Source organism: Strigops habroptila, chromosome 9 (assembly GCF_004027225.2).
Source record: "Strigops habroptila isolate Jane chromosome 9, bStrHab1.2.pri, whole genome shotgun sequence".
Classification (NCBI taxonomy): domain Eukaryota; kingdom Metazoa; phylum Chordata; class Aves; order Psittaciformes; family Psittacidae; genus Strigops; species Strigops habroptila.
Genome location: NC_044285.2, coordinates 34,057,171 through 34,079,346, shown reverse-complemented (window position 1 = coordinate 34,079,346; position 22,176 = coordinate 34,057,171). Strand labels below are relative to the sequence as shown.

Here is a 22,176-nt window from a genome sequence, read left to right as displayed (position 1 = left end):
ATATGTTACTTATGCCAACAAATTGTCTTAATTAAAGGAAACCCTCTTTTCCAGTGTTCAGACTGTTCCTGAGGAGATAGGTGAATATGAAGTACAGCATATGAAGACTGAGGTGTTTCAAAAAGTGGCTGTCGTATCACTTGATTTTCTTTTCTTTGGCTAATGTCTCCCAATCATCTTAAATGTTTGTGTTTCAAAGGTCATCTTGTTTTGTCCTTTAGAAATACATTTGTCACTTTCAAAATACTGGTAGAAAAGAGAAATAAATGGCAAGGTGACTGTTAGTTCAGCTCTGCATGGCACGTAGATGGGGTGAAGAAAGTGTAAGGATTGATGCTCGGCAGTGGCTGAAACCTTAAATTTGTGATCTAGTTTATCGAGATGTTCCAGTGGTATCCATGGCATGCTGGTGAACCTGTGTGGGACCCACACATGCAAATTTTGTACTCGGGTTCACTGGAAGATTCATAAAATGGATCAGATTCTGAGCTGGGTCACCGGGAAGGCAGGAGATGGCTTCCTGGCTTAAGTGTTGGCTCTAAAACCACTAGGAATATTTCTATCTGTAACTGAACCAAAACTTAGAAAAGTTAAAGGCTGCGGCACTGTTGCTGAAATATTCAAGAAACACTTGATGGACCTGGATAAAGCCATTTTAGGATCTTTTGCTTACTTCCCATGTAATTTAGGATTGCCTCACTTCTTCCTCTTCATAGCTTTAACTGGTTCGTGATGTGAAGGCTCCAGGAGGCTAAAATCCCCAGCCTTCACCATCTAGTCAATTAGATTGTCTTCTTGAGATTTACCTTACTGTCTGACTAGTAGTAGAGGGCTTCCAGTGCATCTGCTGCTTCTTGATGGCAGTAACCAGGTCACTGTCCAAAACCTGTCAGCACCCAGTGTTAGCCGTACTGAATTTCATGATTTTATTACCTGGCTGGCAGTATCAGGTACTTTTTATGAAGCTAGAATCATGGTCTTTTCTGAGAATCTTGTCTGTGGGGTTTTTTCATGTGTGTTTATTAGTGAAGTATCTAGTCCTTGAACTTGAGAAGATGGAAAATGTGTCCCGGATGCACCTTAGGAAGTCAGAGAGCACAGAAGATCCACAAATGAAGTGTTTAATTTAAATGTGTTTATTGGGCTTCCAAATCAGATGTTCCCTCTGCTTTTTACAGTCTGAATTTTGCACTGGAAAAAGCACCTTTTTCTCTTGTTATAGAGAAGAACCGTGCAAAGAGCAGAAAGATGTGTGTTAATTCTTTCTGTGCACAGGAGAAACAATGAAATAGGCAGCACACTACAGTAAAAAATACAGAATAAACAAACTTTACAGAGAAAGAAAAATGCCTACTCCTGCTCCTTTTCTGTTATAGTGGGCTAAATAACAGCACAAGCGACTAATTTTTGGGAAGGCTTTTGCTTTTTAAGGCAGTAGCCTTTAATCTTTTATTTTTAATGCCATAAAATTGAAGATCAAGAACCATAGGAATTCAAAAACCAGGAGTTATTATTCTTCAGTGGGTGAAGGGGAAATAGGCATAGTTGTCTGAGCTTATGCAATTAATTTTTTCCATTTTAAGTAATAAGATCCTCTTGTATATTATCAGTTCAAGTATCACAGAGTACTCTTCCAATTCAGCAATATGTTAGGCTGCTTCACAGTGTGCTGAAATGTAAGCACCTTTAAATTAAATGTGGCATCCTTTTAACGGTGTGTGAAACTAGTGCAGAACTGTTCACAGCAGGAAACAAATATGAGCGCTGTCTTTCTGAACCATGTCATTTTTGCCCAGTGCTGTCCCATAGAGCATTCCCAGTTTTCATCTGCATGCAGCACTAAGTGTCTAGTAGTGGGTTTATCTTTTTTTTTTGTGTGTGTGTGTGTAATAATATGGTAAGTGCCCATGTTCTGGAACTGCAGGGAAACTTACTGTTTTCTCATTCATCTGAAACAGCTGAAGGCTTGCAGCTGAGCAGAGCATGGCCGAAGAGGAATTATTGCTGGAGGGGATGTACCCCACACATCAGTAATAAATTAGAGGCTGGAGAAGGCACTGAAGTAACTGATGTGTCTGCACCAGAGGACTCTCTGTTGCACAATGATACCCAAGTGTTGTCCCCTGCCAGCTGAGTTTCCGTCATTGGCAGTGTTTGCAAATCCTTTCCATGGGCTCCATTCTAAAGCTAGCACTACTTCTGATCCAAACAAGTATTTGGAGTAGTACCCTGGCAATGTTATCCTTTGTATTAGGACTTATGTCTGTTTCTCTTAAATGCCCTTAGGATCACTTCTTTTTCTGTTGTGTTGGTTTTTAAACATTCCCCTGGTTCTCTGGAAATACCGGCATCTGCTTGAGCTCATCAGTAATAATTGCACTAGAATCAAACTTGCTGTCTGTCCATAGCACTGTCAGCTGACCATTGTACATGACAATGTCATTGTTTTTCATTTAGACTGCCTTTAAGTTGCAGAGCAGTCTGCCTGTAGCCAAGTCTGCCATGTTGCTCTTTGAGTCATTGGCCTGTGTTAGCAGACGTTGCTGAATTGATAATTTTGGGGCACTGCTTTCATGAAACATTTTAATCTTTTGTTTTGCTCATCTAAAATAAACCAATTCAGCTTTGATAAGTTTCCTGGGAGAATACCATATAGGTTGTCTAATAGCTGATATGAATGACAGTAATGAAAGGAAAGCATTTCTAAAGACTCTCTAAAGGACACTCAACATGTTGTTTTATCTGAGAGGCGTTATGGTCTTCTGATTGCAAAGGTCTTCCACTGATAAACCCTCCAAGGAGCACTACATCCGTTATTATAAGATGATCCCAAGGTCCTTTCCAGCCCTAACTGTTCTATGATTCTGTGATTATTCGGATGAGTGGAACTCCACTGATAGTTTTGCTCTACATTGTTTGGAAGATAATTTGGTGTCTGTGGCAGCCCAAGTCACTTGAAAAGCAATGTGCAGGTCTTCTGTAGCTACTACTGCTCTGCAGAGAGGTAGCCATCCCATCAGTCCGTGCCGGGCAGTGTAGCAGTGTCCTTGTATGTCCTGACACATGGTGCTGGCACTGGGCTTGAGAGCAGGGAGGAGACAGGGTGAGTATATCTCAGTATCATTGTTTATTTCTCAAAGTGGCTACTGTCTGATGCAGCTGTGTGGTGGCACAGTTTCAGCCCAGATAAGGCCCATTGGCAGAGATCCCTACACGTACAGGGCACACGTTGAAGCAGAGCATCGCCGACTAAATCATTGCTGGGAGAAGACAATAATTGTGTTGAAATAATGCCTTGCTTATGGAGGAACCCTCCAGCTGTGGGCATTTATTATGCCAATTCTTATAAAGTATTAATTGAACAATGAATTTGGCTTAGATATGCAGTGATGTTATTGCTCTGCATATGTATTTAAGTCAATCACAGGGGTCTTAGTACAATAGTTTGGCTCAAACCACTCCAAACTGACCCCTCCTAGAAGCTTCAGTGACAAAATGCAGCACTTGTGTGCTGAAGGAAAATATAAATGAGAATGTTAAAGTATCTTAGGTTATTAAAAATGATGTAAGTCAGTGATGTTTCATATGGTTTATTTTGTTCTTTTTGTATTTTCATTTGGACAGTGGAAAATCAATGGCAATGAAACCAGATTAATAGTTTTCTAATTGTGTTCTTAGGGCTGCTATGGTTGGGGGTTTCGTGTCCTGCAGGGCACTGTCTTAATTTAAGTTTGCTCCATTGTCCTTGGAGGAGTTGTTGATTTTTATTTTGGGGCAGTGGTTTAATGTGGAAACAGATATTTTTGGTTTAGAGTTTATAAATTCTTTTGCCAGTTTCAATCTTTTTGCCAAATGTTGAATATCTTCCAGGTGTTCTCTCCTTACTCACTGAGTAAAGGGAAAGCAGACCTAAGCCGAGCTAAGTAAAGAACAATAAGAGTTGAAGACATTGACATAACTTTTTAAATTGAAAATATGTCAAGTATGATTGGCGTGATCACTATTCAGTTGTGGGTAGATACATTCTCTACTTAAGGTGTATTTTTCAAAACTTGGAACATAAGTAGGCACCACTATTGTCAGCTCGATGCCAGTACTGCTTTATAGGCAGCAAATGTAAGAACTGCAGCTTCGCCTTTCACTGGACTCCAGCACTGAATTATTTACAAAGGAACTAGAACTGAATGGGCTGCTGTAGCTTTGAGGCTTCCTCCAGAAGTTACAAGATAACATTTTCCAGACTAAGCAACACTTCCAACTTCTGTAAATTTTAATTTCTCTCATGTTTCAGGAAAGAAAAAATCCAAATTTCAGACTTTCAAGAACTTCTTTGCCAAGAAGAAAAGGAAAGAACCTCCACCTCCCAGGGGAGAGAGTAATTTAAAACCTTGCCAGTCCAGCAGCGATGTCAGCATCTCCGTGCTCGACACGACTGCGCTTCATTCACCGGAGGAGGCTGGGTAAGCTGCTGGAGAAGTGGACCTCTCACAGCAGTAGGATGAAAGCATGAGTTGGCCCCTCAGGAGCAACCTCTGTCCAAGTTTGTGCAAAACAAGCCCTAATGCTGATGAAGGAATTCCAGGAATTTCCTCTTTCTTTGCTAGTGCTTCAGAAGCCAGCCTGGAGAGGAGGGGGAGGACAGCCAGGGGCAGGGGTGATCCAACTTCTTAGGCTAAAACTGCAGACAGCCCAGATTGTTTTGATTGAGTTTAGTGTTTGAAATCTGGAAGGGTCTGATCAGGAGCAACTTTACAAGGGGATGACGACTGAGTTAGTGCTAGTACAGAGAATATGCATGAAGCTGAGTTGCTGGTTTTTAGCATCAGTAGTGCCCTACATCAGAGCTGGGGTAAAGGGGCAGAAGTATTTTTGTTGTATTATCAGTGTGAGATTGCTGCTTTAACTTTCTTATGTAGCCATTTGGGTACAGGTAACAGCTGAAGACCTCTAGTTTTTTCAGCTACCCATGGAGGCCTGTCCATGTGGGTGAGGTTTGCAAGTCCTTAAGCAAATTGCAGAGCAGTTCTCAGATCCCTGAATGATGTTAGTTCAAAAACTTGGCCATTCTTCAGTTAGCGTAATACAAGCTATTAGCTTGCTCTGCTAATGCTGCTTCACTGATAACCTTAAACGATCAAGCTACACAACACTTCCATTGCACATCTGTGACTGAATCTGGGGTGGGACAATGCTCTGAACATGATTTCCTCTCTCACCGGGGGTGTCATGGATAGGTATCTAGCTGTTTTCCAACTCCCCACCCTCCTCATACTCCCCTGTTAGCTAGTTTGCCAGGCGTCTCTTTGTATTACTCTAGGCCTTGAGTTGTAGAGCTGCAGACTAATAATGTGTGACAAAACAGCGGACACATCCTATAGTTTGCAGTGGTTTGTTGGAGGGGACACTGGCAGAGGGCACGAATAGATGACTAGAGTGAGACATGCGGAAATCAGCATTGCTGCCAAATGCTTTGTGTGGTCATATAAGGCATTTGGTGGAGCTGGATGCTGTGTTTCTTCTGGTGGAACAGCTTATAGATGTTACTTTCTCATGGGTGCTGGTTTCTCTGTGTCCCACCTTTCCCCACTCTCTCTGTTGTATTTATGCAATTGCATCATGGAAATGATCTGGGAATTAAACAACAATCTGTTTTGTTTGTTAGCATAACAGCAACAGAATAAGTGACCACATAACCAGTCCCCTGGGCTAAGGGGAATTAGAGTGACTCAGCTAACCCAGACCAAAAAGCTTAGGAACAGCTGAGTTTACCCCATTGGCCCATAGGAGGAATCTGGCTTAAAATCAACCCCTTGCTCCAGAGGCAGTGTAGGTGCGAACTCCTTCTCTTGCCCTTAACCAAGAACCTTAAGTACTTCAAGTCCAGTTGCTGTTTACTCCAGTGCTATCCTCCAGTGATTATGAACTGTTTTGCAAGATCAGAGATCAGGAAGTGAGTAAAACCCTTCTGGTTTTTCCCTTAGAGGTAAGATTAGATGGTTTATCCAAAAAAATTGGAGGATATGTTTGTGCTGCTTGAAAACTCTATCATGTCCAGACCCTGCGTAGCATAAGCATGCTTTGTACATAAAGAGACAGAGCTACATAATCCTTTGGAAAATCTGATCCTGAGAGCCAATGGAAATACAGCTTGTGCAGGGTTTATGGTAGGACCCTGCGCTTTGCAATTTCTGGCATGCAGAGTATCAGAATCGATCCTAGAATAATGCTGCTGTTTGTTTGTTCTTGAGGCAGGAGCACTGGTTTCTTTTCTTCCTCCTTTTTTTCTTTTTTAAACCATGTGTGGTGTGTTGACCTCAGCTGGGTGCCAAGTGCCACCAAAGCTGCTCCATCAGTCCCTTCCTCAGCTGGACAGGGGAGAGAAAATATAACATCTCTATCAGACATGGGGGGAGCTTCTGGCACCTTCTCACAGACCCCCCCCCGTGGAATCCCCTCACTACCAAACCCTTGCCATGCAAACCCCATACGCCACGTAATATTTTAAAAATTTAACTTTTCTGAATACTAACCAGAGACCAACTCCTGTGTGGCTGTTAGAGCTGTAGGAATCACACTGCAAGTGAATCCTACTGAATAAGAATGGCAGCTTATTTGATCTATTTTACAGAGATATGAATGAATGCATAGCTTGCAGATTGAATGCATGGATTGACTACACCGTTGGTGCCATAGGAGAGTTAGTCAAGCAGACAAATGAGGTGGTGTCTCTGGAGATGTGAAGAAGGGAGTTGCAGGAGGAAGAAAGTAATTTGGGATTTTTTTACATGGAGTATTTACTTTATGAAAGTTCACAGTCTTTCAGGGCTTTCTTCTAAATAGAGAGAGAATCTGGTGTTAGGCAAATAGCAGAGACCTCTTCTGTTTGATGTCCTTGCAGAAGAGTGTTAGACTTACTGAATTTTCCTTGTCAGAGTTCTGTTCCTAATCATCCCCTGTTACCCAGAGTCCAACTTTCAGAGGCAAGAGCATTGCCTGCAGGGCAGCTGAGCCAAGGAATCCTTGTAACTTGTGAGTTTTGAGGCTGGCAGCCAACAACATGAGAATATTCTCTGCTGTTTTCCAGTCAAATGCTAGAATGAAATCCTGAAATCCTGGTAGAAGCCATCCTTGTCGTCTTTTGGACAAAGTAACACACAGACACCACCAGCCTATGCTGATGGAACTTGGTGAATAAAAGATTTGGAGCCTTTCTAGTTGTGCCACCCAAGTGCAGAATTTGCCCTGCACAACTTAATAGTCCAACCCCAATCAATCTCAGTTAATTACAAGCCAGTTAACTGTGGGATCTCATCCATGCTTCCCTGGGCAGAACACCCAGTGAGCACAGGAGCAGAGCAGGAATATCTTACCTGGGTACTTCAACTTGGCCATGGACAGATATGTAACTGTGGCCATGGGCACTTGTCCCATGTGTGTTTCTTCCTTCTGAGTATAAAAGGAACTAGCAGTGGCTACACTAAGACAGCTAACATACACTAATCTGAAGTTAAGTGAGATGCATCCTACTCTGGCCTCTTTGTGATCCTTCTGCCCTGGAGAAGTAGTGCAGGGAAGTGTTGGAGGGATGTATCCAGTGCACTGACCACTGTTCTTTTCTTCCTTCCCAGGCCGAAAGGAAGCATGGGAAACAAAGCCTTGTCCCACGACAGTGTCTTCATTTTTGAGTCTGCACCGGGAAATGTGGCAGGTGATGTGTTGTCTCAGGAAAACATACCTGGGAGAGTGAAAACTTTGCAGGTGAGAACATCGTCCCCTCATTCATGGTGCTGCTTCATATTAGCTGTCTCCTAGGAAACTCTGTGGTTTGATTGCTCTGCTGTGTGCCTTAAGATTTTGTTGACTATAGTGTCCAAACCAGATTTACTGCTTTTGGATCTATTCTGCCTCTTGGAAACTACATCTTTGGGCAGTCCTGGTGCTTCCAGCCTTTCCCAGGTCTCATAGCGTGTGAGTGACATGAATCCAGTTCACGGACTTTTGGAAACTTTCATTAATGAGCATGTCCTCTTCCAATGGGATTTCTATTCTTCATAGGTACTGTTTTTAGATTAAGGCCATTTATTTATTATGTAGTGTGTCTCTTATACTGTTATTCTTTTGGGCAATTCTGGCTATGATGTTTTCACTGTACATTCTATGGCTGCATAAGTGTGTGGGATGATGGATATGTCAGGGCACTCTTAGTGACAGCTTTATTTATATCATTATTCTTCTGATCTCTGCCAACAAAGGATACTGTATTCTGCTAGGTCATTTCCTTCTTCCAAGGCACATACTGAACCCTTCTTGACAGCTCCCTTATCAACTGTTAGTTATATTAATTGCATTTAAGTGACTGCCTAGCTCAGAGCACTGAGATAAAAGTTTAAGGTTTTTTCCAGAGGCTGAAAACAAATGGTTGATAAAGCAGCCAAAGGCCATCGAAATTCTTCCTTTGCTCAGTGTGAGTTTTGTGTTGCAAAACACAATTTCATCACATGTTTAGTCATAGAAGGTGCACAGAGGGACTTGTTCTTTCACAAGACTGCAAAAGAAACTGAGCTTCAATTCAGGGTATTTTTTTGTATAACAATAGGAGTAGCAGGAGAAATTATGTTTATATATGACAGAACTTTGTTGGGGAAAAAAAAGCTCTTTTCACGCTATCTCCAGTCCACTGTGCCCTCTCTTCATCCAGCCATCATCCTGCATGGTAATGTAATACTGCCAGCTCTATTTTTATAGCCATAAAAGACAGCCTTTTTCTGTGAGCTTGACTCTTGTCAGGATAAAAGCCAAGCACTAATAAAAGCTGTTATTTTCTTAGCAATGTAAATTAACTTCTACCAGTAGAAGACAGACTGTAAATTCAGTTTTCCCCACAATATTTTGCTGTCTGCAAGTAATAAATTTAGTAAATCAAAGATGGGAAGTTGTGAAAAGAGAGAAAAGCAAAACTGACTTTCTGTATTTCCCTTCCCATAAAGTGCACAGGTATGTTGTATGTCTTGTTTTGTCAATGCATTGCAATCTCCGTGCAGTTTGTCATCAGTTCTGCTTTTGCAGATCGTATTGGTGGTACTCCTTTGATTGGTGTGGGTAAGAGGGCAAGAAAGCTGTTTGAACTGAGGGACTAGGGGATTAGAGGGTGACATTGTGCTGCCCTGTGCGGCTGTTAGATCTGTAGGAATTATATTGCAAACTAATCTTACTGAATAAGAATGGCAGCTATTTAGATCTATTTTAGAGAGATGAGTGAATACATAGCTTGCAGAGGAGCACAGAATTAGGCCTAGAATTTCCCAATCTGGTTTAATAAGCACAGAAACAGAAAAAAAACCAGACCTGCATTTTTATCTGGGTAATATTCAGTTGAGATGTTTTTAGTTGAAGGACAAAGTTTCTGTTCAGACCTTGTTTCTATTTCAGCTTTGACATAACCAACAGACTTAAGCCAAGAATTTTAGTAATGGTGTTTCCTGAGATCTGAACTTTTTTTAGTCTGAGGGAACATCTGGCTGCTTGTGAGGTTGCAGACTGTTTTATTTTTCTAGGGTCAGGGCCTGCCAAAGCATTCTTTTTGTGCAGTCTTGGAAAAGAATCCCAATACTCCATTACAAACAAAGTTGTTCCTGGCTGCCGTTATCATTCCTGCTGTAGACAGGACCAGGATGTGATGCTAGGGAAAATTAACAAGAAATTCATTCGGGTGGACCAGAAATTGAATTAAATTTGCTTTATATAAAAAGTGGGGCTCACCTACTTGTGTAGGAGAGGGTGGTGACAAGCTCTCAATATTTGGAAAGGCTTTGTGAAAGGGAAGCTGACCACATAAACCTGGGGTTGAGAGCTGCTGACTGACAATGCTTTGTGTGACTATTTGGGACATCTGGATACATGTAAGTATTTAAAGAATACTTAAATCTAGACTTTTTAAAGTTTTAAATTTAAAATGAGTTAAATTGCTGTAGATTTTCTGGAATGGTGAAATTTCTGTCTTTGGTAACTCACTGAATAAAACTGGTTTTAATTTTGTGGCAAAGCCAGTTCTAATGATGGGTCCCTAACGAATGTAACTAACTAAAAATTCTATTAATGGCTATTCTCTGTAAATGGTTTGTTTCTTCAAGTATTTGTTAACTAAGAAATTTTGCATCCCTAATGGGAGCAACTGGGGTAAAAGTGTCCAAAATGTCCCCTATAAATAATGCTATTGAAAGTCTTTATTCTAAATTTCTTTTCAACCGCAGCTTCAGTTGCAGCAGAACATCAGACTTGGATCACCTCCTCTTGTTATAACTGGAAAGAAACTGGAAGATGCAGGTGCTGTTTCTGAAGATGATGGTTTACCTAGAAGCCCTCCTGAAATTTCAACCCTTCATGAAGTTCTGACAGATTCACCAAGCAAGGTACAATTGTCATGTCACTTTAGTGACCACCTGTACAGAAAAGATAAAATCTACTTGGAGACAGGGAAGAACCTTGTTGCTTGCTTGTGGTAAAATCTGATGGTACAGATCAGTCAGAACTAGAACAAATTCCCTAGGTGGATTGTGGACTTGTCACTGAGGGATACCTAGGAAGTGGCCTTCCAAAAACCCTTTCGAGTACAGTTTTGTGTGCTTTTATGTAGACCAATGCTGGGGCAGTTATGACCTGTATCATTAGGCAAATTGGAGAGAAATTCAGTTGATATGACACCTCTTGGTGCCTTTGGGCAAGGCAGTCTCTCCTGGCAGGTCTGTATGGCAGAAAGCATAAAAAGTCAGTTATTCATGGGTGAGTGTTGTGTGACTGTGACTGTTCCACTCCCAGTCCGAGAACAAGCCAAGGTACTTACGCTGCACAAATGAGCTTTCCTTGTCTTCCAGCTTCAAAGACCTCGAGAGATTGGCAATTTGCTGCACCTGTGAAAGGGGAAGAATGTTGGGGTGTTTTAAGGCTAGTGAGGAACACAAAAATCACGGGGACTGCAGGAAAATCTTAAACAATTACTGGCTTTGTAATTGGAAAAAAAATACTCTAGGGCAGTATTAGTTGAATTGACAGGAAAGTGACAATCCTGTGAGTCTGAGGAGAACAGGTCCTGATGGGACTCAGAGAGGGTTTGGGTTATCTTGTTTGTTAGGAACTGCTTCTCACAGCAAATGCATGATTTTGGACTTGAGTGACCATGTGAACATTTGTAAATTTGAAGATCTTAAAGCAATAAGTTAAAATAACATCATAAAATGTATGATCTCGTGGTCAACTTTCATGGCATCTCTCATAGCAGGATAAAGCTCCTCTACTTTGTTTGATCCCCAGTGAACAAATGAAACCTACCCTGTGAGGCAGGGACTCAGTGATCCTTTATCTTTCCTCTTGTGTTTTCTCACAATTAGCACTGGATATCTAGTCCCAGACATTTCAATGTGATACTTCCCTTGACTTACCCTTTTACTTATTTTATCCCACAGTCCTCCAACCCTGTTCAGCGTCATAGCTCTTTGAGTTTAGGCGGGACAGACAGTGAAGATGAACAGGTAAATAGCTGCTTTTCCTGCTAATAAACTTTCCTGAGACAGTATGTGTGATGTCTGTATGGAGCCAGCACAATAATACTTTTTTTAAAATATTTATTCTGGGTACAATGTATGTTGCAAAAAACCTACAATGTAAACTACAGGTGAAACCAAAACCATAGAAACATAGAATCAACTAGGTTAGAAAAGACCTTTAAGATCATCAAGTCCAACCATTAACAGCATAACTACATAACTACAACCATAACAACCGTATAACTAACTATAGGCCCCACTCTGGCTGCACAAACGGTTTATTAACCTGTTTATTAGCCTGGTCAGATTCAAAAGAGCCAATTGGGTTCACAAATAATATGGTTTATTCATATGCCATATATATGGTTCTTTTGAATTGCTGGTGATAAATGCAGTAACTGCAGAACAGCTGAATAGCACTAACAGCACGATTGCAATCACAAGCTTAACTTTCTGAGTCAAAACACTTGGTGTAGCCGAGGACACAAGTCTTACCAAAAAGCATTCCTTCTGAGGAGGGCGAGGAGGCCTTTGAGAAGGGAGAAAGTAACCTTTGGGCAAAACCATCTCAACTTTTCCATCCATGGTTGAGATCAGACACTCCCCAGTCATTCCTAGATCTTTTGCTTTTTCGTATAGAAAGATAAAGCAATGTCTCCCCCACGTACTAGGCTACTAGTCACACAACTTTAGAGGCCCAAGTGATCTAGGTAACTTGTACTGTCATTATTTTAAATAACTTCTTGTGTATTTTATCTTCAATGTACATTTTATTAACTTGTCTCACATTTTATATTTTAACTAAAATGCTACATTTTGTAAGCCTGCACACTGTGTTTTCCTTACGATGCAAAAAGCCCTTTTCTGTCCAGTTCTGGAGTCTTTGAGCTCTTTCAGTCTTACAAACTCATCTCTTGTGAGAGAGAAAGACAGGGACAGGAAAAATATTTTTCTCTTATATATTGCACGGAATTCCCCACTTCAAGGCTCTTCCTTTTTCTCCCCAACTCACTAGGAATCTGGTTAGCTTCTCTACAGAACCATGTATGTTCCTTTACCCAAATATTTTTCTTAGTCAGCAGTTTGGCTTAGCAGAAATCTTGCCAATATGTTTATCTGAAATAACCCCCCTTTTCCTAAATAATAATTAATTTTTTTTTCAGTAGATTTTGAAACTATTTATGTAATACCGGGATTTGAGTTAGCAGAACACAAGTTGTTAAACTGGATAACCTCATTCCAAATATGAGGAGAGTTGTGAAAAGCACCGGGAAATCTAGACCAGTTATTCCATTTAACAGCGTTGTACATTTAGTAAAGAAAAAAGAGGATTTGAGCCTAAGCAGTCTGAAGTTACACACAGTGTAATTAGTGGATTACATTTTGCTATTGTATTGATCTTGCTGCAGGTGATAGTTACCTCATTTCTTTGTCCTGTGCTGCTTCATTGGGGTTTCCAAGAGCCTCCTGCTGCTGTCACCTCTGTGTGGAACCCTGATATGTCACCCATGTAACTTCTCAGTGCCTTCCACGGTTGTAAAGACCCACTCTCTGGCTAATCTAAAGCTAAATGTGAGGCATTCACTCAAAGCAAGCAGCAACTTCCCTGAGACATTAACCAGCATTATCCTGCCTTTGCCAGGTAGCCTTTACAGAAATCTAACTTCCTTGTTGGCATATTCATCCCAGGCTGATTAAAAGCAAAACAGGGTCTCAGCTTGCGAGGCTGAACACAGTGTTTTGGCACAAGCGTTCTTTAGGAAATGGGCCTCTGAGCTGTAGCACTCTCTTTGTGCAGGCTGCTCCTCTGCCCAGTAACCAACACACACCAAATTTATCTTACACTTAGACACTGATGTGGAAATCATGTGTCTGCTCCACTGTTTTTGGGAGAAAATACCAACTGCCAGTGCTCAGAGTCAAAAATATCCCAAATCCTCGAGTAGGGAATTTGCCATTTATATACAGCCGTAGCTCAGATAATGACTTCAGGTATTTTTATCTTAAATAAACACAACTGTAATTTTATAATTGAAAGGCAGAAGAACTTGTATGTAGAAATGAGTAACGGTGTTACTCCTTTTGTAAGTTCAGTGATCCTTACAGGTCTACCATTAATCTTGTGGAATTATAACAATAGTTAGCTTATTTACTAGTTGCTAGCTTATTTACTTTCTTTCTCTCTTCCACAATGTGTAAATTTGTTGTGAGAAAAGTCTGTATCTGTCATACATTCTGTTCTGGCTCACTTCAGATCTAGGAACTAAGCAAAATCAATGGGGAATAAGGAAATTAATTTTAGCTATCTTAAACATAAAGCAATGTACTTAGGCAATTTTTGTAGATCAGATGGTAAGATGTTTTCATTACCTTAAAACTCCATCAGCATGCATGTTTTAAATGCCGTGTTATATCCTAAACTTAAAAAACCCCTAACATCTGAATGCCAAGCACACTTAAATGGCTGTGTTTCACCTAGCTTTATGGCCAAAGCCAAAATAGCAGGTATGTTATATCGGATGAAGTTTGTTTGGCATGTCTGTGAAATTTTGCAAATGTTCTTGAAAGTCTGGTCTACATTTCAAAACAGTAACAAAACCAGTCAAGCGGCGTGTTTAGGGGTTTCTCTACAAGCCCTTCTGTAAACCCCTCACTTGGATAGCATAATCTAAGGCTGCTGCTGTCTAGTTCCCCAGAGCAGCACTGCTGCGAGGGTGAGATTCACATCACTGTCTGGAAGATGGTTCGGGGGTACTTGCTGGAGACAAGCATTTGATTTTGCTAGAGAGTGGATGTTAAAACAGCGAAGTGGCTATGGTAACTTTCTTAGAAGTAGAGTTAATGAGGAGCCAGCATCTGTGCTACTTTTGTGTCTTTTTAATAACGTATTCCTGCGATGTGTCACAGTACTGTGATGAGAAGGCAGCTATAAAAACTGCACCAGTGTCTCCTGCTGGTGCATACGTATATTGCAAATGGTTTTCAGATAAATACTGGGATGGGGATAAGCTGAGCTGTGGGAGAGACAGCTTTTTCTCACTTTTGTTTAACATACAGCTGGACACAGAGAATTGAGTAATCTTAGTGCAGAGATGACATTAGGCATGAGTATTTATGTCCAAAAATCCAGCCATTTCACGTTTCTGAAATGGAACGAGCTAGCAAAGGACTTGTATCAGAGATGTGGGGAAGCCAAACAAAATATATAGTGATGTGTCTGTGTTTCACAGGTACCTTCTGGAACTTCCTCCAGGCCCATTAGTCCCTCATCCTCTGCCACTCTGGGGGTCCCTGGCTCACGAGGCAGCAGCTTCCTTCCCATTGACTTCACCACCCCTGCCAGTCCCCTCGGCTGCCTTGACACCTCAGCAGCCAGGCACAGGATTGCCATAAACCCCCGCAAACAGAAAGGCTTTACAAACAAGAATCAGCAACATCCCCAGGTAAGTGTTTGCTGGAAAAGAATTGGTGGGCAGAAGGAAACGGATGTGAATTTTTAATTGTTAATTTTTTTTTTCCCTTTCCTATCTGATTCCTTCACTTTTTTTGTTGTTGTTGTTCTTCATTGGAAGAAGAAAACAACCTATTTTTCACCAACTAACCAAAAAAAGACTCAGAAAACTTCAATATCATGGGAGCTGAAGAAAAATGCAACTCTGGGTTTTCATTATTTAGCCAAGAAAGTTGCAGGTTTCACTTCATTTGTAAAAACATTCCTGTTGTTTGAAAAGTTAGGTTTCAGTTTTAAAGAAGCCTAAGTCCATTTCTACAAAGAATTTCAGATTATCTTTAACTTAATTCTTTGTATGTCAAAGGAAAGATTGAAGGTCTTTGGGAAGGAATATGGCTCTGCACATGGGAAATTAGGGTGAGGTGCTTCTCATCCTGGCTTCTAGGCAGCACATTGTGAAGATGAATTTCAGCAGATAGAAAAAGGTTGTTGAGCTGGAGCGTAACAGAAATAAGGAGTAATGCTTCTCTATTGCATGTTCCCCTCTCCATCAGAGAATCACACATGAAAATATGTCCTGGAGTCCCACATTCTATCAGAGAATCATGCACTGAAATCTATCCTGGAGTTAGGAGTGACTGGCCCTGAGAAGGGATGGGGGAAATTCAGGATGAGTGTAACACAGAATGAGGTTTTCTTGGAAACTTGGGCCCTACAGCATCTTTGCTGGATATTCTTTGTGCTGCAGCTGGTACAACTACAGTGCTGAAGGAGAAAAGCTAATTGTGGGTTGTCAATCAGAGGTCCCAGAAGTGATGTTAATGTCTCCAGCTTGGTCTGTTCCATGCCACCAGGTAGCTTGGGTGGTGTCTTAAAAACATGCTTGTTCACTCAGAATATGTCAATCCCAGAATATTTCACATTCAAGAGAGATCAATGTGCTGCCTTGACATTTTAAGCATGAATGATTTCTCAGTTCTTCTCTGGGATAGTACGTTACCCACAGTGTTGGTAAATTACAGGATGGGGGGCTTGTGTCTATGTTTTGAGTATTCATAAATGTGTATGTGTATAAAATACTATTTTTGTTCATTATTCTTTAATTAAAAGATCTTCCTGCACCTCACTAGGTGGAACAGCTGGAAAATGAGGCATGTCTTCCTGCAACTCTAGAAAAGAAGGGAAACTCAACAGAATTACTTGAGAGTGGCCACCTTAAAAGTGGCTGTGAAGGTAATGAAGACATATATATTACTAGTTTAGGTGCTTGAACTCTACTGCATAAGTCTGAGAGAACCTATTTAAATTGTAAATCCTTTCAAACTAGGCATTTTTTGGTTTTATGTCATAAAACCAATTCTGGCTGTTAAAGCGTTATGATGGAAAAAGTCATGTACTCTGCTCAACACAGTGATGCTGAAATGGTGAACTTTGAGGGCCACATTAAAGAATACATGAAGGGAAAGTACCATGATCAGAAGTACCTGTGCTACGCGGTTGGCTAGATCTCATTGACTGGAGATCTGAGTTCTTGACACTCAGAAACACCTTAACCCCAGCATTATATCTGTTATGTGTATAAGGTGACTTTAATTGGCTTGTGTTTACTAGGTCTTCATTTGCTACTTCCCTCCTTACCATTTGAGTAATAGCTAATTGCCAGTGGTAACACAATTGTAATTACAAATGAATTTTCTCCAAAACAACACCAAAGACTTTTCCTTTTAGCACCATGTTACAAATGCACTGGTAATGCTATAGTGTAGTTACCAGGCACTTTGTTACCAGGGCAGACTCAGGTCCTGACGCTGTCACATATCAGAGTTGCTGTGTGTGCAGACACATCTAAGCTATCCAGATGTTCTGCAGCTTTGCTGGAGCTGCAGGAGGCACAGCTACCTAATGCTGAGATGTTCTGCTTAAATACAGAAAATCCTCCAGATCATTCTAGACAGCCTTTCTAGGCATACACATGAAGAAATGTCTAGGGAAATCTGACAAGTAGTCTTACAACTAGGGGTATGCACAGAAAAGAACTAAACAGCAACTGATTTGGTACACCTTAAGCAGACAACAGCTTTCAGTCATTCCTGGGATTAGGTATGTTCAAACTGAAAGCTTTATCAGTATCCTCACTTGGACAGCCCATTTCTATATATGCTTTGAACAGCCTGATTTATCAGATAGCAGTGTCCAGACTTGGGCAACTCATGCTAAATGACTGCACTATCTGGAATGAATTACTGGTACAAATGGTGCTTGAATTTTAACCTTTAAGTGCACACTCTTCTCCTCTGTTTAATATAGGATTACCAGCCCAGGTAGGATACTGTGCAAAGGGAGGCAGTTCTAAGGAGACGTCAGGTGTAAAAAGTCCCACTGATGCTGCCTGTGACTCTCATGATTCCACATTTGTAGCAGAAGACTCTTGTACTTTGCTGGAAGAGGATGCGTGTCTCTCAGACATGGACCATCACTGTGAAGCAGCTGCACCCCTTCTAAGACCTGAGCCTTCTCCAGTGAACCTGGAGGAACACCACAGTGCAACAGTGTTGTACTGTTCAGATGAGTCTGCTGATGAATTGAAATTACATCAGCAAAACACCAGTACTGGAGCGTCTGCACTTCCAGAATTGCAGCAAATTGAAGAAGGAGCTGTTGTGTTTCCAGACATACTAGCAGCTGACTTGCTTAGCAATGGCGTGGAAACAGAGGGCATAGATATGTTGGCATATGTTGCACAAAGGTCCTCAGTAAATTCTGTGGACCCAAATATCAAATACCAAGAAAAGGGGAATCCACTGTTTATTGGCAAAATAGAAGCCTGCTTGGATTCTATTGAGAATCATTCCAACCACGCTGTCTCAGATACTGCACCAAGCACTTCACAGTTCGCGGTAGCTGATTCAGTGTCTTCTGACATCAAGACAGTGGCTGTTTTGAAGCCTGAAAACAGTTCAATAACAAGAAATGACAAAAAAGCTTGTGAAATAGTGGATTTTCAGTCATCCAAAGGCAATGCAGAAAAAAAACCAGATGCTGCTGCATCTGTCTCGGAAGCAGGTTGCCTGCTACCTCACAGTAAAGTGGAAGTATGTTTTAAAGCAGAAACTGTTTCTATTTCAAAAGGTGACCAAGGCAGTCAACAGGCCACCATTGACAGGCAAACAGCATACGTTTCTGAAAATCTGTCCATTGGATGTCTTGCCTCTTCAAGTTTGGTTGGCTTGAAGAGTAGCATCTCTTCTGATGATGACAGTAAGGACCAGCAGGCAAGCAGTACACCTTCTCATGGAAAAACAGTGGAAGACAGTCGATCTTCAGATGAAAATGTGAAAACGCCACTGAAGACTGCTTCTGCTAAACCAGTCAGATTCACCATTGCACCAGCATGGCAAAGATCTCTCTCAGGAGGTTCAAATTCAAAGGAAGATTCCTATACCAGAAGTTCCCCAACATCCCCTATAAGACCAGAGTTGTTTGAAGGAGCGACAAAAGAACACACACGTTTTGATGCCATCATCCAGGAATCAGCAAAAACCAACTCTGATAGATTTGATCGAGATTGTAGGGACAGTGATTCCCATTTGAGTTCTTCTATGGAGTGGGCTGACCATGAAGCACAAAGTGTTGAAAACCCATTTGGAGTCAGACTAAGGAGAACGTCGTCTTTACTAAAATACCAGAATGAAAGCCGTGCTGAGTCTCCAAAGTTGATCCCTTCAGCTGTTCCCACTGCTCCTTCTGCTTCAGTTAAAGAGAATCAGAAATCAGTGGGCACAGGGAAGCCATCTCCAGGCCTTCTTGTTAGCACAAAATCATCTGTTAAAAAAACAGATCTGCTAGAAGACAAAAATACTCCCAAGACAAGATCAGAAGAAGTGGAAAAGATGCAAAATGGTCATAAACCTTCAGGTATTTACACTGTATTTTACCCAAACATTGTGAAAAACAGCGGTCGTGTAAGAACCTTGGCAGAGTGGGAAACAGAAGATAAAAATTGTCTTGATGAGGACTAAATTCAGCCTTGAGTTCGTCAGTAGCATAATTTAATTGGCTTGATGATTTGGCTAGGCTAGAGAATTCTTGGCTTATCTTAATGAGGGGTGTGTTCCAGCAAGAATAACAACAGAGTAATAGCTTAAGGGCCTCTGAAACGTTCCTGGTACGACCTAATTGTGCATATAGTTGGAATTTTAACAGAGTCTTTTAAAACTTGCTGCTGTTTTGTAGTGAATTTTCCAGACTGCAGCAGCTCAAACCTTGACTAAGAGTTGCATTGGGTGTGATTATTTTTTTTTCCCTACAACTACTTCATCTAAAATATTTAAGAAGTGAAAAGGCAGCCTGTATTTTACTGCCTACATGAAAAAATAATGGTTATCATACTCATTTAATCTGCAGTGTAAGGATGTTATTTCAAAGGCAAAATCCGGTTCACAATGATCTCAGTGGGAGCTCTGCCATTGACTTAAACGGAAGCAGAGTCAGGTCAAAAACTCCAGAATAAACAGAAAAGCAGTTATCACCAAGGACAAAATCATCAGGGAAGGTAGTTTTATCCCCACAATGTTCAAAGGGTATTACAGATGCTGAAGGATTTAAAACACAAACCACAAGCTTTAGACTGACTTGACCTAAATCCCTTCTTTACTTTAAAATGCTTCTTTTGTAGAAAAAGTCTCCTCTCCATATTTGGAATCTGCTTCCTCTGAACCAGCTTGGGTCTCCATGGCAAAACTAAAACAAAAGGGTTTCCAGGACCACCCTCTTGCCAAAGAACATAAAGCTGAAGACAAAGCTTTGACCAAAGCAGATCAAGAGGAGGTAGAGTACCAAGTAATGCATGGGTGTGAATCCTGCACCAGATTGCCTGGGTGCTTTTGCAAACTGTTCAGTATCATCTTCATGGGAGGTGTGTTGTGAGCACTACTCAAAGAGAGATTTTCAGGGCTTGCCTCTAACATGAGTTGAGATAGACAACTGATGCAAGTGAGCAAACACATGCATGACTATCCTGTCACAGTGATTAGTTTCAGAGCTATATCCTCCTATATGTTCCTTTGCACTGCTCAAACCTGAAGCTTTTCAGAGCTTGCCTATTGCCCAGAATGTTTTTTTGTAGCCCAAGAGCTGCTTTGAGTTGCCCTAGCTTCCTTGCTGTTAGTGACCTGCAGATTGCGTTCACTGCTCTGCTCTGTGGATTGCATACTGAGAGTCTGGCTTTTCCACTGACTCTTGCACAAGTTGCTTGTGCAGCTTGGGTAAGGTCTTCAATTCCCCATCTGTAAGACAGAGAGGATAACTTGCTTGCATGTGAAGTAACCCTGTATTTGTAGCAGCTGTCTTCCTTCTTGCCTTCAATCTCTCCTCCCACAGGATGTCCCCAACCATCCTTGTCTGGCATTTGCTTCATTTCCACAGTCAGGTTTAGAGACGTTGCCAGGGTGAGCTTTGTGAGTGTCAGTGACTAGCCAGGTTTCTTAGTTGCATTCTTTCATTCTTTCCTTTTGTAGCAACGAATGTGTGCTAGTGAGAACATACTGAAGAGGAATATGCCTTCCTTGAGCTCTCAGGACAAGAAAACACAAATGAAGACCAGCGCGTCTGCTACAGCAGGTATTCTCTTTCTTTACATCTTCATATGGTGGCTACAGTTTACACCAGTAAGTGGTGAGGCTGGGAGGTAATGCGGGGAGACCTTTTTGGTAATCAGCAGACTTTATATAAGACCTGTTCAGACTATAGTTTTCATATAAGTCAAAGTATTGGCTTTCTCACTCAGCAGAGAAAGCAAGTGAGGAACTTCTATCTTCACTGCTAGTTCATGGAGTGGCATATAAACAATATGGTGATTTATTACTAGCAAAGGTCAGTACTAAAGAATAGCAGTTGAGCTGGAGGGTGTCCAGAAGAGAACAGCAAAAAAGGTCAGGTCTTCTAGATCAGTCAGCCAGGAAATACTGATAGGAGTGGAGTTGTTTAGTCTAGAGAAGACAACTTAATTTGGTGCAGAGGACAAGACTTGTCTTGATGTCCTGTATGAGCTTAAAATGTAGCAGGGGAGGTTTAGCTTAGACATTAGGAAATATTTTCTAACAATACGAGTGGTGAAGTGCGGAATAGTGTAGGTTGCTTATAGTGTGCAGTTTCCATTGATGGATGTGTTTACCAAATAGCCAACAATAATTTAGGTAGAGTCAGTTCCACCCTCAGGTGAACACAGAGGCTTGATGGCCCCTCTCCTGCCCTGTTAGCCATGATTACCTGTGAGAAAAATGCAGGGGAAGAGTGACTCAGACATCATGACTCACATACCTCTTCCAAGGCTACTGCTGGGCTGCAGCTTATCCCTCCCTGCTTACTCAGTGTGGTGCCAAACCTCAGAGACATGCTCCAGTTAGATATAGATAAGCCAGTTCTTCAGCTGTAAAAGCATATTGTGCTAGCTGAAAGCTATTGATTTCAGATACTGCCTAAGAAGATAAGAAATGCCCCACTGTGTCAGAGCAGTGGCTTTTCTGTTCCAGGTTCCTCTTGGTGACACTGCAGTAAAGGATGCTGTCTAGAGAGAGCTCATGCACCTGCCCGCTTATGCCTTATAATCCACCAGCATCCAGAATTGTCGTATTAGAGATATAAAAGGGTACCTCTGTGCCTGCTCCCTGTAGTAGTTGCTTATAGAGCTGGTATCTGGTTTTGAATCTACGTGTCCTACAAAATAAACTTTCTCCCTTACTACAGGTAGCTGACCAACTGAGAATGTGCACCAACACAGGCTCTGATGTCAGTTGCCAGCTAACTCTGTGTGTGTGATTAAAATAAAATAGTTTTTAAAAAGGATTCTGTTACAGGACAGGTTCATTTTATGGTTGTAGGTACAAAGTGAAAGATGAAATGCAAACAGGCCAAGACTTTTGCTCAGATTAGAAGGTCTTCCTTTGAATGGCTGGCACGAACAAACTGGATTTCTATGTGTTGAATCATCTAACCTTGGAATCGCAGCAGCCTTCAGTCAAAATTCAGAACCCCACAGAACTCCACTGCTGCTTGCTTACTAGAACTTACACCACTTGTGGTCCTTGTAGCAGAATTACAAGTTTTTCTGCATCACCTCTTCCCAAGAATTGGCCTAGGGGCTATCCAGTCAGGACACATCCAATGACTTTCCTCCCCTCTAGGGAC

At 41.3% G+C, this 22,176-nt stretch overlaps 1 protein-coding gene across 7 annotated transcripts in view; it reads left to right on the top strand.

The window, feature by feature from the left end:
• Positions 1–22,176, top strand: part of KIAA1210 (KIAA1210 ortholog) — a 61,820-nt gene that overhangs the window by 35,238 nt on the left and 4,406 nt on the right. For 6 of the 7 annotated variants that reach the window (XM_030498122.1, XM_030498117.1, XM_030498118.1 and 3 more), the window contains exons 3-11: positions 4,292–4,460; positions 7,629–7,758; positions 10,251–10,409; positions 11,460–11,525; positions 14,771–14,983; positions 16,122–16,224; positions 17,299–18,906; positions 19,667–19,818; positions 20,508–20,610. In XM_030498122.1, the coding sequence (XP_030353982.1) occupies positions 4,292–4,460; positions 7,629–7,758; positions 10,251–10,409; positions 11,460–11,525; positions 14,771–14,983; positions 16,122–16,224; positions 17,299–18,906; positions 19,667–19,818; positions 20,508–20,610 (2,703 nt within the window). The remainder of the gene's footprint in view (positions 1–4,291; positions 4,461–7,628; positions 7,759–10,250; positions 10,410–11,459; positions 11,526–14,770; positions 14,984–16,121; positions 16,225–17,298; positions 18,907–19,666; positions 19,819–20,507; positions 20,611–22,176) is intronic. The other variant, XM_030498123.1, reaches the window with a different exon arrangement.